At 42.3% G+C, this 18,743-nt stretch overlaps 1 protein-coding gene across 1 annotated transcript in view; it reads left to right on the top strand.

Moving 5' to 3' along the window:
* Nucleotides 1-18,743, top strand: part of LOC120063930 (low-density lipoprotein receptor-related protein 1B-like) — a 345,986-nt gene that overhangs the window by 244,219 nt on the left and 83,024 nt on the right. The window contains 4 exon segments of the mRNA XM_039014240.1: nucleotides 78-206; nucleotides 4,925-5,059; nucleotides 5,273-5,413; nucleotides 6,672-6,859. Of these exon segments, the coding sequence (XP_038870168.1) occupies nucleotides 78-206; nucleotides 4,925-5,059; nucleotides 5,273-5,413; nucleotides 6,672-6,859 (593 nt within the window).

Genomic DNA, 18,743 nt, shown 5'->3' with positions numbered 1-18,743 from the left:
TATGTCTTAGGTTATAGTTCAGTTTAGCCAAGTCTGCAGTTTGTTTGACCTGCCTCTTTCTCTCTATTGACCCTTAGGTTTGGTAACGTGTGCACCAGGGTTATTCAGCTGCCCTGGGTCCTACGCCTGTGTCCCTAAACGCTGGCTCTGTGACGGGGAGAGAGACTGTCCTGATGGCAGCGACGAACTGTCTGCAGCTGGATGTGGTAAGTTTGCAATGAGACTCCATATTAATTTGAAATGCTAAAGACTGTATTGTCTGTGGCTCTATCTGCTGGTGTGATGTGTCATCTACAGTGCATTCAGAAGGTATTCAGACGCCTTCCCTTTTTCCACATTTGGTTACGTTAAAGCATTATTCTAAAATGGATTAAATTAAATGCTTTCCTCGTCAATCTACACACAATATACCCCATAATGACAAAGCGAAAACAGGTTTTTAGAAATTTTAGCAAATGTAATATATATTTTTTTAAATACCTTCTTTACATAAGTATTCAGAACCTTTGCTATGAGATTCTAAATTGAGCTCAAGTGCATCCTGTTTCCATTGATCATCCTTGAGATGTTTCTACAACTTGATTGGAGTCCACCTGTGGTAAAATCCATTGATTGGACATAATTTGAAAAGGCACATACCTGTCTATATAAAGGTCCCACAGTTGACAGTGCATGTCAGAGCAAAAACCAAGCCATGAGGTTGAAGGAATTGTCCGTAGAGCTCCGGGACAGGATTGTGTCGAAGCACAGATCTGGGGAAGGGTGCTAAAAAATGTCTGCAGCATTGAAGGTCCCCAAAAACACAGTGGCCTCTTCTTAAATGGAAGAGGTTTGGAACCACCAAGACTCTTCCTAGAGCTGGCGACAATTTGGGGAGAAGGGCCATGGTCTGGGAGGTGACCAAGAACATGATGGTCACTCTGACAGAGCTTCAGAGTTAATTTGTGGAGATGGGAGAACCTTCCAGAAGGACAACCATCTTTGCAGCACTCCACTAATCAGGGCTTTATGCTAGAGGGGCCAGACGGAAGCCACTCCTCAGTAAAAGGCACATGACAGCCCGCTTGGAGTTTGCCAAAAGGCACCTAATGGACTCTCAGACCATGAGAAAGAAAATTCTCTGGTCTGATGAAACCAAGATTGATCTCTTTGGACTGAATGCCACGCATCACGTCTGGAGGAAACCTGGCACAATCCCTTTGGTGAAGCATGGTGGTGGCAGCATGTTTTTTTAATGTTTTTGCTTTGTCATCGTGGAGTATTGTGTGTAGATTGATGAGGGGAAAAAACAATTGAATCCATTTTAGAATAGGGCTGTAACATAACAAAATGTGAAAAAGTAAACGGGTCTGAACACTTTCCAAATTCGCTGTATGTCAATGTTAAAGGAACATTTCACAGCTAGACACTATTTGGGGTGTTTTTCCAGTCTCCCTCTAAAATGATGAGTTATGAAAAGTGTTTTGGACATAATTATTATATATATTTTTGCGCTGGGAGAGTTCAACCAATGATGCCATCGGTTGAATGAGCATGCTGTCTGATCTAAAAAAATAAATGGAGTAATGTTTTGTAGCAATTGTTGTGGCATTTGTGTTTCGCCAATTGCACAATCACGTTAGCAGCGAGGATATATTGTTGTCCTTATTCAATAGAGCAATTGGACTCAACGATGCTCCTATCTGCCATAACATTTCAGGGTATCTAGATTGACTCATTTTCCCTGGCTTTGTAAAGATTTCAGCCTGATGAGAACCCTACTTCCTTGTCCAATTATGTTCCCACCCTTGAAGGCTTTTCAAAATGGGGGCGGTACTAGTTTCTACAGGTTCACGGGAGCTATGTTACTGTCTGTCAGAAATTGCTGAATAATTACAATGACTGCTTCTGATGATTCCTCTCACCAAGAAGAGCTGGACGATGAAACAGTTTTGGAAATTATTTTACACAGGGACATACAGCCCTACATTTCAGCTGGAATAAACTGAAGAGGAATTGATACAGCGACAACAAAAACTGCGAGACCAGCAAGCAGCGATGGGGAGCCACGGTCAGATTTCAACTCGTGGTACCTATGAGGGTTCTCTCAAGCCATGCCGATGGAAGAGGAATGTTTGTGCTGCAACGAATTTGATCGCTGACAGTTCTTACAGAGGGTCAGTGCAGAGAGTCAGTGCAGAGGGTCAGTGCAGACCCTATGCATGGATTGTGAGTGAGTGAGTGAGAGAGAGAGACAGAGAGAGACAGACCATCGAAGTTTCTCACATATGGATAGACGGGTGCTGGAGACGTTCTTCAAAACTTCCAAGATCAACTGGCGGTGTCAGCCTAGACCAGCTGGACCAGGAGGACAAATGAGTAAGTTGTTTTGCTGTCGGTAGCTAGCTAGCAACATAAGCTTTCGTGATCGAATCGGCCATAACCGGGCTTGCTAGTACCATTACAAGTCAAGTTAGCCAAGTTTAGCTAGCTAGCTTTGTTTGCTTTACCCTAAATATAATGAACCCTTATTTTATAGCTAGCTAGTTAATGTTAGCTTGCTAGTCTAGCAAACCTCAGTGCATCTTATTTGGAGCAAAACTGGATAAATGTTTTGATGATAATGAAGAGTAAAGGAATGACTTTGGCATTATGACTCATAATAGTCTTTGAGTTTCTATACCTGTGTGTTGTAGCTAGCTAGGTAACTAATGTGTGTCTGTATTGTGCTGCTACATTAGGGATACAGACAATACACAATAATTTGCCCATGAAAGTCTAATAGTGTTTTTTGTCATTCTCTTATAGACAATACCGTTTGGTGGCCTGCAGATTATTTTTGGAAGAAACGTGGGAAGAACGTGGGAAGAAACTAGGCAGAGGACACTGAATCCCCTTGCCTGCGTGTGTTGTTGTTGGCCATTCGAGCAATTTATCCCTCACACAATGGACAGTAGGTTGGATACAAAGAAGATGATGACCCGAGGAGATGTGAAAGGTCCCATAACAACAATCTCACCTTGTATTTAAGTGACTCCGAACACCTCGCTGCACTCACCAAACACACCATATGCAAGTATTCCCTTTGTAGAACTGTAGTATACAGTACCAGTCAAAAGTTTGGACACCTACTTGTTCAAGGGTTTTTCACAATTTTTTCACTATTTTCTACATTGTAGAATAATAGTGAAGACATCAAAACTATGAAATAACACATGGATTCATGTAGCAACCAAAAAAGTGTTAAACAAATCAAAATATATTAAGATTTTGGATTCTTCAAAGTAGCCACCCTTTGCCTTGATGACAGTTTTGCACACTCCTGGCATTCTCTCAACCAGCTTCATGGGACAGTCACCTGGAATGCATTTCACTTAACAGGTGTGCCTTGTTAAAAGTTAATTTGTGCAATGTATTTCCTTCTTAATGCACACTCCTGGCATGCTCTCAACCAGCTTCATAGTTTTGATGTCTTTACTATTATTTCCAATGTAGAAAATAGTACAAATACAGAAAAACCCTTGAATGAGTAGGTGTATCCAAACTTTTGACTGGTACTGTATATTATAAGCATTAGTAGTATATTTTTCTGCTACTATATATATATGTCATAAATTGCTGTAACTGTTCCTGCATACTGCTGTGTAAACTCACCTCGATCTCCAGAGCAAATAAACTTTGTATTGAATACAAGCCATGTCTACTTATTTGCTACATTGAAACACGTTTACTTGCCAGCAAATGAAAGTTGAAATGATACACCAACTCCCTGCATCATTTGTTTAAGCAGTAAGATTGTAGCTAGTTACTTCCAAATACATTTCATGAATATTGTAGCTAGTTACAATGATTTGATCCAGGAGTTGAAGTCAACACTTTATTGGTTTCTGATGCAGTAGGAATCATTTAGTCACTGGTCAGTACACTTGTAAAAAAGATTCTATATTAAACCTTTTGTCAAACTCCATTATATACATATGTACAAGAGCTAGCAATATCTATACCACAATTCAGTTGTGAGCATACTAGGTATTCTATATTATACTACAACATCATGTGTTGGTTGAATGTTCCAGGCAGGGTCCTGAATGTTCTTTAGCTGGTGAACCTTGTCTTGTGTTGTGCAATGCCAGCTGGTCTTGCAGATGCACTCCATGACCTTTGACTCAGACTATACACGTTGGCTCTTGCCAGCAGTCTTTTCCTCTTCCGAGTCAGATGATGTTGAGCTTGCGCTTGTTCCCGGCTGAAAGCTTTTATCCAATAGGTCTACATGATCTGTACTACTAAAGCTGGTGTCGAGGTCATCATCATCGAAATCAGCAGCAGGATTAGTCTGTAGGAAACACATTAGTCTGTGATTGTGGTTTGCTTACAACCAGGAAACGTAGATAGCCTGTTTCTACTGGTGAGATGCAGAAATGCTTGTACAGTATTGCGTGTAGTAAGGACACCTATTATATGTATAAAAAAAATATATATATAATACATATTATTGGACGTATACAGTAATAGAGCAGCAGTGGAATTTCCCTTTATTTGTTTTTGTAACAAGTGTTAGACGCAAGTCAAATTCCTGAAAAAGGCCTCCACCCCCACCCCTACTTCCTTCAGTGCTGACTCCATATTGTTGAGCATATGTACTTCGACGCCACATCTCTAGAGCAGGGTTTTCCAAACTCGTTCCTGGGGCCCCATCTGGGTGCACGTATTGTTTTTCTCCCTAGCACTACACAGCTGATTCAAATAATCAACTAATCATCTAGCTTTGATGTTTTGAATCAGCTGTGTAGTGTTAGGGCAAATACCAAAATGTGCATGGGGGGGGGGGGGGGGGGGGGGGGGCCTGGGGGGCAGGACAGTGTTTTGGAAACCCTGCTCTAGAGTGCCATGATATTGTCAACTCATAGTGTAACCCTCCAACCATATTTCTCACCCCCCCCAGCACCCAACAACACATGTGATGACAACTCCTTCCTTTGCCACAACGAAGCCTGCGTTCCTCAGCGTTTTGTCTGTGACCATGACGACGACTGTGGGGATGGATCTGATGAGTCACTTGAATGTGGCAAGTAGATTTGTTGCTTTGTCTTTTAATACCGCCCATAGAGTAATAACTAGGTTATAACATTATAATAAGTTATAACAGAGATTTAACTAATTAATACCTTACTGTAAGTTGGAAATAGAATGACTTTTCAGTAATCTAACTGGGATCTGCGATGATGTGTTGGTCTGTGTAAGTGTCAGTTAGTGAGGCTGCAGCTCTCTCTTTGTTTTTCTGTATCTGCAGTGTACCGGCCCTGTGGACCAGAGGAGTTTCGCTGTGGGGATGGTCGCTGCCTGCTCAGTGCTCAGTGGGAGTGTGACGGCTGCCCAGACTGTCCTGACCGATCTGACGAGCTGCCCCTGAACCTCAAATGCCTGGCCGCAGGTAGTGTAGTTTACTGCTGTTCAAATGCCTGGCCGCAGGTAGTGTAGTTTACTGCTGTATTGTAGTTTACCGCTGTACTGTACTCTGTGCTGTTAGTACCGTCTGGCTGCAGGTAGTATATTCTACTGCTGTTTGACTGGCCGCAGGTACTCTAGTCTACTGCTGTTTGGCTCTCTCTATTACTGTCAGCAGTCTACTATAAGAGAGGATAAAAACCATACACAAAAATGCTGGGTTGAATATGTAATATGGCATGGCCTATCGGTGACGTGGCTTTCAGATAGTTATTTTAGCCCGTCTGTGATAGTAAATGTCATTCTGCTTCATATGTTATTTTGTGTTGTCAACACATGTTGAGCAAAGACACTTTTGTAGCTGTAATGAGTCTTACACAAAAGTATGAGTTTCTCAAGTGCCTGTACATATCCCAATGTTGGGACTGTTACCACTTTGTCTAAATAATATTGTTATTAAGTGTATATGAATACAAACTTAACATGATGAACAGGAATGACATTTACTATTACGGATGGGCAAAAATAACTATTTGAAATCACACCCCCAATAGGCCATGCCACATGACATATTCTTATATAAAATGTATAATATTATTATTTAAATATTATATAACAAAGTGGTAACTCTCCCAACATTGGGACATGCATAGGCACTTGAGGAACTCATACTCTTGGGTATACCTCACTAAAGGTCAGAAGGTAGCCTATCGGTTAAGAGCTTTGGGCCAGTAACCAAAACGTTGCTGGTTCAAATCCCCAAGCCAACTAGGTGAAAGGTCTGTCGACATACCCTTAAGCAAGGCACTTAATTCAAATTGCTTCTGTAGATCATTCTGGATAAGAGCATCAGCTAAGTAACTCAAATGTAAACGTGTTAGTACTCAACAAATAGAATGAATGACATTTACTCTTACGGGTGACCAACTCTCTGAAATCCATGCCTCTACTAAGCCACGCCTACAGTCTTCTGCTCTGACCTGATGAGTCATAGATTACAACCCAAATGAGTGGCCAAACTGGCTTTGTCAAAATAACCCAATGTGTATTCTACAAAGTATTTACCAAAATTGGGTTGTTTTTCACCCAGCATTTTTTGGAGTGCAAAGATATAAAGACAGTAAGAGTAAAACTTTCAGAATATCATCAATCTAAGTGAATCTCATTTACCACGATGCAGTTTAAATGATTACTATTGTAAATGCTTTTTGCCTCACCATAGACAGTTATAAATTACCTTCCAGGGAGTCTGTGCAACGGTTCCTTCTTCATGTGTTCCAATGGACGCTGCATCTCTGAAGGGATTCTGTGTGACAAGAAAGACGACTGTGGAGACCGGTCCGATGAGAAGAACTGCAACGTGAACGAGTGTCTTAATCGCCGAGTCAGTGGCTGTACACAGGACTGTCAGGATCTTCCTGTTGGATACAAGGTAGGAATCACCACAGACTTAAACAGGCCTTGATGCGTAAGCTTGGACAACTGCACATGTATCATATATTCAGAATTATAATCAAGGTTAGGTTGTCTTTCCTAGGGTTTTATGAATTCTAGATATCCCGTCTTTATTTCAGCCAGAGACAGATTTGTAAGTGGACAGACATCACCCGCTGGAAGACTTACAGATATTACCAATAATAATATAGTCAGAACAATATAAATGTTTCAAATATGTACATGCAGAATCTGACTTTAATCAAGTTGACTTTGTTTTTTCTGAATGTTTTGTATTAAGAAGCCTATAACACGGACCTGGTAAAGTGCCAACATTATTATCTCAGTGTGCATGATTCAAATGATTATGTCGTGCCTGAGGCTATATTAGGCTTTCCAACACAAGATAGGAAGACAAAGTTATACACACAGTCAGTAGGATCCTATCATCATTAGGACCGGGACGATACCAGCATCGCCAGGACGATACCAGCATCGCCGGGACCATACCAGCATCGCGATACTTGTTAGTATCGTGGCAAGGAAACGACTTTAACTTCTTTATGAAAACAGCCCTGATGTTGGAAACAAACATATTATGTTGTCATCTAGAGTAACATTTATTTATTTTCCAAGCTATAGTTGGACAGGAAAAGGCTCAATGTTCGCTCACCATGAAAAATGTGTAGTTTTATTTGACAAGTTTAAAAGATTGATGTTTTGTCCTACTTAACAATGCTATAGCACACAATATTTGACATACAGCAGGTTTTTAAAGGACCAAAGAGTGGTCTGCTTCTTGTTTTTAAAGGAAAAAATATTGCGATACTGGCTTTGTCTGTGCCCTTATCATCATCTTGAACACAAACCTATGTTATGGATACAAGCGATGAAAGATGAGAAAATGGTTTCGGGAGGCTTCCGTGCCATCCGTTTGTTTGCTGGGATCCTTGGCGACAGGCATGCAGGCTCCAGAGAGAGAGAATGCGTCACAAATGGCACCTTATTCCCTATATTTGAAACAAAGGACAATGTACAACAAAACATTAGTCGCAGAACTGAAAAGTGATGCGTTGCAGCTGATTTAGCTAACAGCTCATTTACATCTGCAAGTTACATCTGCAGTCAACATTATTCTGACAGTTATATACTTTTGGCCACAGTACTATGGGCCCTATATAGGGAATAGGTTGCCATCTGAGATGCAACCAGAGAGAAGGACAGTTCTGCTGAGTGTTCAGCGGGGTGACTGTGCTAGTCTGCTGTCTGGCCTGGATCCAGGACATTGCCACCCACCAAGGTGATCTCGCGGCCATCAGAGATATCAGAATTCCACAACCTGACCTTCACTCTGGGCTTTCCCTCCTGCCCCTGTCCTACCCCATGCTCTCTGCATCACAAAGTGACCAAGAAGGACAGACTAAAACAGTCTTCCCTGGCCTGGCTGTCTAGATACTAAAGCAGAGCAGAGCTGTATGACCAGAGAGCACATCAATGAAGACCCCTAGTAGCTAGCTCATCCATCTCTAGGCCTGAACAGATAGATCAGCAGAAAGGCCCTCAAGGTTGGGAATTCTGGATCAGAGAGGCTTTAAAGCAGGGGCCAGTAACAGCTGATATAAGCATTTTGAGTTATACTGGGCTGGAGTTGCTGAATGGCACCAATTTTCTTTTATTTTTCGTTAGCTCTTGAGCTATGACATTTATGTCATCATACTGATTCCGCTCTGTTTTTATTGGTCTTGTGTGTAATTTTGTGAGTAGATCTACTGGCACATTAAATCAACACTGAAAGAGTGAGACCATATACACACTAAAATGAGTGTCAAATTAACACACTGCTTAGTGTAATACCTTGTTAAAATATTTCCCAGAATGCCTTGCCTTTTGAGTGAATCATAGAGTTATCACCCATGACTGTATTTGTTATTGACAGAGACATGGCTGTTGCATTGCCAGCAACATAAATCCTGTGTTCCACTGCTGGCTTCCTTCTGAAGCTAAGCAGGGTTGTCCTGGTCAGTCCCTAGATGGGAGACCAGATGCTGCTGGAAGTGATGTTGGAGGGCCAGTAAGAGGCATTCTTTGCTCTGGTCTGAAATAATATCACGATGCCCCAGGGCAGTGATTAAGGACATTGGCCTGTATAGGGTACTGTCTTTTGGATGGGATGTTAAACAGGTGTCTTGACTCTCTATGGTCACAAAAGATCCAATGGCACTTATCGTAAGAGTAGGGATGTTAACTCTGGTGTCCTGGCCCTCATACCATCATGGTCACCTAATCATCCCAATCTTACAATTGGCTCATTCATCCCACGCCCTCTCCCGTGTAACTATTCCTCAGGTTGTTGCTGTAAATTAGAATGTGTTCAGTCAATTTACCAGGTAAAATAAGGGTTAAGTAAAACAAAAAAATAATTGCATTCATCCATTTTCAGTCCTATGGACTTCCCCAAGTGAGATCCTAAGTGAATATGTTATCATAAAAATGTTTATTTTATTTAACACAATGCCATACGCCACGTGTAAAACTCATTCCGTGGAGGGTCGAGTCTCTGCGGGTTTTCGCTCCGGGTTTTCGCTTCCTTGTACTTGATTGATAAATGAAGGTGACTAATTATAAATTATCTCCCCTCACCTGATTGTCTAGGTCTTCATTAAAAGGAAAAAACTAAATCAGCAAACACTAGGCTCTACATTGAATGAGTTTGACACCCCTGCCATACGCATTTCATAAGGTCTTATTTTGAGTGCCTAGTTTTACCCTACAGAGGCCTGAAACAAATTGTATTTTTATTTTACCTTTATGTAACTAGGCAAGTCAGTTAAGAACAAATTCTTATTTTCAATTAACTGCCTTGTTCAGGGGCAGAACGACAGATTTGTACCTTTTCGGCCCGGGGATTCGATCTTGCAACCTTTCGGTTACAAGTCCGCGCTCTAACCGCTAGGCTACCAAAACCACTAATCTAATCACTGTGATACTAAAACCACAGCCATCATTATCATATTCTCCAACATTGTCTATTCCAGGTTGAGTTTTATAATTGTTCAAGAAATATGTTTGTGCATGTAAATTGATTAAAAATAATCGTATGCTACGCAAAAATAAATGACAAACATTTTCTAAATCAATCCAATATGTTACTAGGACTTTTTTCACCTATTACTGAAATGGTTGTTCCAGTTTTGATGCTTTAGTTAGTCTCATATCTTAGTCTTCCCAACCATGTAAGTCATTCTGAATGCAGGATGCGGTGATAAAACATTCAAAATATTTGTACAAGCTAAATTCCAATTGGAATTATGAATCACTTTGCAAGCCAGCACAATGTGACTTGCAGACCTGATGTGGCCTGTAGACCTTGAGTTCCAGGCCACTGTATTATACCCTTACAAAAAAGGTTTGATTACAGCTGAGTCTTTGTGGGTAGGTCTCTAAGAGCTTTTGCACACCTGTATTGTATAATATTTTCCCATTATTCTTTTTACACTTTTCAAGCAGGTTGTTGATCATTGCTAGAAATCAATTTTCAAGTCTTGCCATAGATTAAGCCTATTTAAGTCAAAACTGTAACTAGGCCACCCAGGGACATTCAATATCATCTTGGTAAGCAACTCCAGTGTATATTTGGCCTTCTGTTTTAGGTTATTGTCCTGCCTAAAGGTGAAATCATCTCCCAGTGTCTGTTGGAAAGAAGACTGAACCAGGTTTCCTCTAGGATTTTGCATGTGCTTAGCTGTATTCTTTTTATTTTTATCCTAAAAACCACCCTAGTCCTTGCCGATGACAAGCATACTCATAACATTATTCAGCCACCACTATGAAAATATAATGAGTGGTACTCAGTGATATGTTGTGTTGGATTTGCCCCAAACATAACAATTTTTATTCAGGACAAATGTTAGTTTCTTTGCCACATTTTTTGCAATATTACTTAAGTGCATTGTTCTAAACAGGTAGTGGTGTGTATTAATGGTTGCCAAGTGAAGCCAGGCTTCCCCAAATATTTGACCAATAACATTTTTTAAGTTATAAAATCATTTCTCTTTCGTCTCTGAGTTTGAGTTTATTTATTTTAATTTTAACAGGGACAGTGCACATTACTCAACGTTTCAGTAAAAGTGCCGGTTTTAGCCAGCCGGCTAATTTTCAATCGCAGTCTCTGGGCAGGTTATTAGAGAGAATTGGGCCAGTAACCAAAAGGTTGCTAGATCGAATCCCTGAGCTGACAAGGTAAAAATCTGTTGTTCTGCCCCTGAACAAGGTAATTAACCCACTGTTCTTAGGCTGTCATTGTAAATAAGAATTTGTTCTTAACTGATTTGACTAGTTAAATAAAGGTAAAATAAAATAAAAATTCATACATCTCAAGACATTGAGACAAGACCGAAAATTGTTTCTTCGGTCCAGAAACACATCCCCACCAATGCCCCCTTTGTCCCATCTCGGACTTCACATTTTCCAGAAGAAAGCAGTTGGCTGTTTCTGTGGAGTGTTGTGCTCTGAAGCTAAACTGCATGGATTGTAATGTGAAGGGGCTGTTGTTGAGGTGGGCAATCAGTTGTTCTGCTACACACTTTTCAACAACCTTCAACACCACAGGTAGTATACTAATGGGCCTGTAGTTACTCACGTCAGCAAGATCACCCGATTTAAAGATGGCCGTTATTATGGCCAACTTCCAGACCCTTGGAAACAACCCCTGATCAATAGATATGTTGGTGACCTTAGTAATGGGGCCAATGGGTGACTCTTTGTAGTTTTTAAGAACGGAAGAGTCCAGCCCAAAGACATATTTGGCTTTAGAGTTCTTTAGTGAGCTAATTACCTTGTTCACCTCTGACTCAGAAACCTCCCTTATGATGGATACAGGTTGAATGTCATTCACTAGCACTGAGCCCAAGAAACCTGTGGAGGGGTTCTGTGTCAGTACCCCTAACAGAGTCAACAAAGTAGGAATTGAAGGCTATTGCTATTTCGACTGCATCCTGTGTTAGATTGTCATTCACCATGATTTCTAGTCTTTTTGCAGTGTTACTATGGTCTTTCCCTGTTAACTTGTTTAGATTCTCCCAGATCAATTTAGAATTTCACTTTGCTTCACCAATTATGTTAATAAAAAAGTCTGCCTTGGCCTGTCTGATTTATTTCATCACCTTATTTGTCAACATGGTAAACCTACGTCTGTCATGGTCTAATTTGGACTTTAGGGCTGTTTTTAGAGCATGATCTTGTTCTTTCATCAGTTTCCAGATTTCTCCAAATAGCCAAGGAAGAGTGCTCCTCTGGCCAGGTTTGGATTTGATTTTCTTTAGGAAGCCATTTATTGTAGTCTGGATTGTGGATAGAAAAACCTATCAGCTTCCACATCTGTATAGGACAAGAGATCATTCCAGTTAATTCCCTTAATTGCGTTTTCAAAATAATTTAATTGACTCTTAGGTAATCTGAGTTGATCAGCCTTTCTAACAGTAGAGAGGCTAAACCTGTTCTTAGAAAGTTTTCTGCCTACAAGTGTCAGATTATGATCACATAGCCCAGTAACCATATTGAATGATTTAGTCACTCTCTCTGGTTTATTACTGAACACCAGATCAATCTGTGTTTTAGATCAACAAGTCACCCTGGTAGGCCCTTTAACTAGCTGTGTAAGGTCAAAGGTATTAGTGATCCATTTGAGAGTTTTCCTACAAGACTTGTCTTCATAATTAATGTTAAAATCTCCCATTAAGATGACCACTCCCAAAATGACATTCCCTAAGCATGTTATTAAACTTTTCAAACAACACACTTTTTGTAGAAGGTGGTCTATACATTCCAATAAGGGAAAAATACATTTTTATTTTCTCATTTTTCCCCCCCTTTATTTAACCAGGTAGGCAAGTTGAGAACAAGTTCTCATTTACAACTGCGACCTGGCCAAGATAAAGCAAAGCAGTTCGACACATACAACAACACAGAGTTACACATGGAGTAAAACAAACATATAGTCAATAATACAGTAGAAAAATAAGTCTATATACAATGTGAGCAAATGAGGTGAGATAAGGGAGGTAAAGGCAATAAATAGGCCATGGTGGCGAAGTAAATGCAAGATAGCAAGTAAAACACTGGAATGGTAGATTTGCAGTAGATGAATGTGCAAAGTAGAAATACTGAGGTGCAAAGGAGCAAAATAAATGAATAAATACAGTAGGGGAAGAGGTAGTTGTTTGGGCTATTTATAGATGGGCTATGTACAGGTGCAGTGATCTGTGAGCTGCTCTGACAGCTGGTGCTTAAAGCTAGTGAGGGAGATGTGTTTCCAGTTTCAGAGATTTTTGTAGTTCGTTCCAGTCATTGGCAGCAGAGAACTGGAAGGAGAGGTGGCCAAAGGAGGATTTGGCTTTGTGACCAGTGAGATATATATTTGGGGAGACAGTGTAATGTTTAGGCCAATACAGTCTAGTTCATTATCACATAATCACACAATTTGTTTACATATGTTCTTTAATGTAAATCATCAGACCCCCTCCTCTTCCTTCAATCCTGTCTCCCCTGAAAACATTGTAGCCAGGCACAATCAAGCAGCATATGGAGAGTTTTTATGGAACCATATCTCTGAAAGGCAGAGGAAGTCAAGATTGGAGCCTGTGAGAAGATGTTGAATTTGATCACTTTTTGGAATGTCACTGCAAATGTTCAAGTGCCTTGCGCTTAGCTCGTGGGTCTCAGATGACTTGACACATTGAAAAAAGTAAAATGTTCTGTTTTTTCTGACAGCTGGGTTTAGGCCGTTTTGATTAGGGGCAGTTCGGTAGTGCAATTAACTATCCCTTCCACTTGCACTGGATGCGGTGAACTAATTAAAACAACTTGCGTGCCAGAAGCAGAGTCAGGGATCGCGTATAGCAACTTGGATATGTTTGGAGAGTCAAATTCCATTTTGGAGCCGGGTGAGTCGAGAGAAACCATGGGACCATAGCACTCGCCATCCACTGCTTTCCACTCCGGTGATTATCGCTGGCTCGGTGATGTTAGGCCCAGGGTTGAGTTGCACATCCCCGGGAAGCAGGAGGGTAGTGGATAGGTAGTTTAACAGTTTCCGATAAATCTTGGACTTGTGTTTGTTACTCCTAAACGGTTCAGTGGAATAGGGAGCGAGGTAGACTTGGCCATTATTCAGAACATTATGGTATGCTGTGTACTGTCCGCTCCTGTGTAACGGTGAACCAATGTGTTTGGTGTTGTAATTCTCCGGCAGTATCAAATCAAATTTATTCATATAGCCCTTCTTACATCAACTGATATCTCAAAGTGCTGTACAGAAACCTAGCCTAAAACCCCAAACAGCAAGCAATGCAGGTGTAGAAGCACGGTGGCTAGGAAAAACTCCCTATAAAGGCCAAAACCTAGGAAGAAACCTAGAGAGGAACCAGGGTATGAGGGGTGGCCAGTCCTCTTCTGGCTGTGCCGGGTGGAGATTATAACAGAACATGGCCAAGATGTTCAAATGTTCATAAATGACCAGCATGGTCAAATAATAATAATCACAGTAGTTGTCGAGGGTGAAACAAGTCAGCACCTCAGGAGTAAATATCAGTTGGCTTTTCATAGCCGATCATTAAGAGTATCTCTACCGCTCCTGCTGAAAAGTTGAAAACAGCAGGTCTGGGACAGGTAGCATGTCCGGTGAACAGGTCAGGGTCCCATAGCCGCAGGCAGAACAGTTGAAACTGGAGCAGCAGCACGGCCAGGTGGACTGGGGACAGCAAGGCTCATGCCAGGTAGTCCTGAGGCATGGTCCTAGGGCTCAGGTCCTCCGAGAGAGAGAAAGAAAGAAAGAGAGAAAGAGAGAATTAGAGAGAGCATACTTAAATTCACACAGGACACCGGATTAGAAAGGAAAAGTACTCCAGATATAACAAACTGACCCTAGCCCCCCAACACAAACTACTGCAGCATAAATACTGGAGGCTGAGACAGGAGGTTTCAGGAGACACTGTGGCCCCATCCGATGATACCCCCGGACATGGCCAAACAGGCAGGATATAACCCCACCCACTTTGCCAAAGCACAGCCCCCACACCACTAGAGGGATATCTTCAACCACCAACTTACCATCCTGAGACAAGAACGAGTATAGCCCACAAAGATCTCCGCCACGGCACAACCCAAGGGGGGGCGCCAACCCAGACAGGAAGATCACGTCAGTGACTCAACCCACTTAAGTGACGCACCCCTCCTAGGGACGGCATGAAAGAGCACCAGTAAGCCAGTGACTCAGCCCCTGTAATAGGGTTAGAGGCAGAGAATCCCAGTGGAGAGAGGGGAACCGGCCAGGCAGAGACAGCAAGGGTGGTTCGTTGCTCCAGAGCCTTTCCGTTCACCTTCACACTCCTGGGCCAGACTACACTCAATCATATGACCCACTGAAGAGATGAGTCTTCAGTAAAGACTTAAAGGTTGAGACCGAGTCTGCGTCTCTCACATGGGTAGGCTGACCATTCCATAAAAATGGAGCTCTATAGTAGAAAGCCCTGCCTCCAGCTGTTTGCTTAGAAATTCTATTAGGAGACAATTAGGACAATTAGGAGGCCTGCGTCTTGTGACCGTAGCGTACGTGTAGGTATGTATGGCAGGACCAAATCGGAAAGATAGGTAGGAGCAAGCCCATGTAATGCTTTGTAGGTTAGCAGTAAAACCTTGAAATCAGCCCTTGCCTTAACAGGAAGCCAGTGTAGGGAGGCTAGCACTGGAGTAATATGATCACATGTTTTGTATATACTGTAGATTGATTGATTGTGTCATCCCAGCAAGGACGTACTGAGATTATCAGTAAAGCAGCTACGTAACTGATAATCGTCAAATAAAATAATTTTTTATTGGTCACATACACATGGTTAGCAGATGTTAATGCGAGTGTAGCGAAATGCTTGTGCTTCTAGTTCCGACCGTGCAGTAATATGTAACAAGTAATCTAACAATTTCACACAACTACCTTATACACACAAGTGTAAAGGAATGATTAAGAATATGTACATATAAATATATGGAAGAGCGATGGCCGAACGGCATAGGCAAGATGCAGTAGATGGTATAGAGTACAGTATATACATATGAGATGAGTAATGTAGGGTATGTAAACATTATATAAAGTGGAATTTATTTATACATTTATTACATCCAATTATTAATTATTAAAGTGGCTAGAGATTGAGTCTGTATGTTGGCAGAAGCCACTCAATGTTAGTGAAGGCTGTTTAACAGTCTGATGGCCTTTAGATAGAAGCTGTTTTCCAGCTTTTATGCACCTGTACTGACCTCGCCTTCTGGATGATAACGGGATGAACAGGCAGTGGCTCGAGTGGTTATTGTCCTTGATGATCTTTTTGGCCTTCCTGTGACATCGGGTGGTGTAGGTGCCCTGGAGGGCAGGTAGTTTGCCCCCGGTGATGCGTTGTGCAGATCTCACTACCCTCTGGAGAGCCTTACGGTTGTAGGCGGAGCAGTTGTCGTACCAGGCGGTGATACAGCCCGACAGGATGCTCTCGATTGTGCATCTGTAAAAGTTTGTGAGTGTTTATGGTGACAAATTTCTTCAGCCTCCTGATGTTGAAGAGGCCCTGTGGCGCCTTTTTCACCATGCTGTCTGTGTGGGTGGACCATTTCAGTTTGCCCGTGATGTGTACGCCGAGGAACTTAAAACTTTCCACCCTCTCCACAACTGTCACGTCGATGTGGATAGGGGGGTGCTCCCTCTGCTGTTTCCTGAAGTCCACAATCATCTCCTTTGTTTTGTTGATGTTGAGTGTGAGGTTATTTTCATGACACCACACTCCGAGGGCCCTCACCTCCTCCCTGTAGGCCGTCTCATTGTTGGTAATCAAGCCTACCACTGTAGTGTCGTCTGCAAACTTGATGAGTGTGTTGGAGGTGTGCATGGCCACGCAGTCATGGGTGAACAGGGAGTACAGGAGAGGGCTGAGAACGCACCCTTGTGGGGCCCCAGTGTTGAAGATCAGCAGGGTGGAGATGTTGTTTCCTACCCTCACCACCTGGGGGTGGCCAGTCAGAAAGTCCAGGACCCAGTTGCACAGGGCGGGGTCGAGACCCAGGGTCTTGAGCTTAATGACGAGTTTGGAGGGTACTATGATGTTAAATGTTGAGCTGTAATCGATGAACAGCATTCTTACATAGGTCTTCCTCTTGTCCAGATGGGTTAGGGCAGTGTGCAGTGTGATTGCGATTGCGTTGTCTGTGGACCTGTTGGGGCGGTAAGCAACTTGGAGTGGGTCTAGGGTGTCATTTAGGGTGGAGGTGATTTGATCCTTGACTAGTCTCTCAAAGCACTTCATGATGACGGAAGTGAGTGCTATGGGGCGATAGTCGTTTAGCTCAGTTACCTTAGCTTTCTTGGGAACAGGAACAATGGTGGCCCTCTTGAAGCATGTGGGAACAGCAGACTGGTATAGGGATTGATTGAATATGTCCGTAAACACACCAGCCAGCTGGTCTGCGCATGCTCGGAGGACGCGGCTAGGGATGCCGTCTGGGCCGGCAGCCTTGCGAGGGTTAACATGTTTAAATGTTTTACTCACGTTGACTGCGGTGAAGGAGAGCCCGCAGGTTTTGGTAGCGGGCCGTGTCAGTGGCACTGTATTGCACTCAAAGCGAGCAAAGAAGTTATTTAGTTTGTCTGGGAGCAAGACATCGGTGTCCACGACGGGGCTGGTTTTCTTTTTGTAATCCATGATTGACTGTGGACCCTGCCACATACCTCTCGTGTCTGATCCGTTGAAATGCGACTCTACTTTGTCTCTATACTGACGCTTACCTTGTTTGATTGCCTTGCGGAGGGAATGGCTACACTGTTTGTATTCGGTCATGTTTCCGGTCGCCTTGCCATGATTAAAAGCAGTGGTTCGCGCTTTCAGTTTTGCGCAAATGCAGCCATCAATCCATGGTTTCTGGTTGGGGAAGGTTTTAATAGTCACCGTGGGTTCAACATCACCAATGCACTTGCTAAGAAACTCGCTCACCGAATCAGCGTATACATCAATGTTGTTGTCCTATGCTATCCGGAACATTTCCCAGTCCACGTGATCGAAGCAGTCTTGAAGCGTGGAATCAGATTGGTCAGACTAGCGTTGAACAGACCTGAGCACGGGCGTTTGCTGTTTTAGTTTCTGTCTATAGGCTGGGAGCAACAAAATGGAGTCGGAGTTGCAATGTACTGGAGATAAACTTATAATTGCGCTTCTTAAATCTCTGTGTTTTCATAATTCGCAAGTGGCTGAATCTCACCGGAGAAATCATCCAAGTGAAGTTAGCAGCGACCCCCAGTCTCAGTATGTGTAGCCAAAGTATTTGATGCTGTCTGGAACAAAAGAGTATGACATGTTGCCACCTTGGCATATGCCAGCAAGCATTTGGCCTACCTTGATATACACATTATAAAATAATTAGCCAATCAGACCTTTGGTGGCATGTCTTGTGGGGTATGCATGAGCTGTATGCTAGTAGCTTGAACAGACACCTCTGCATGTCAACACTTCTTACAAAAAAAAGTAGTGATGAAATCAATCTCTCCTCCACATACATGTTAGCTCTCCATGTACATTTATGGGCCAGTCTTGCTGCCCTGTTCTGAGCCAATTGTAATTTTCCGAGGTCCCTCTTTGTGGCACCTGACCACACACCTGAACAGTAGTCCAGGTGCAACAAAACTAGAGCCTGTAGCTGCCTTGTTGATAGTGTTGTTAAAAAAGCAGAGCAACAATTTATTATGGACAGACTTCTCCCCATATTAGCTCCTGTTGTATCAACATGACCATGACAGTTTACTATCCAGGGTTAATCCAAGCAGTTTAATCATGTCAATTTGCTCAATTTCC

The sequence above is a fragment of the Salvelinus namaycush genome, chromosome 19 (assembly GCF_016432855.1).
Source record: "Salvelinus namaycush isolate Seneca chromosome 19, SaNama_1.0, whole genome shotgun sequence".
Taxonomy (NCBI): Eukaryota; Metazoa; Chordata; class Actinopteri; order Salmoniformes; family Salmonidae; genus Salvelinus; species Salvelinus namaycush.
This window is presented reverse-complemented; position numbering and strand designations above follow the sequence as displayed.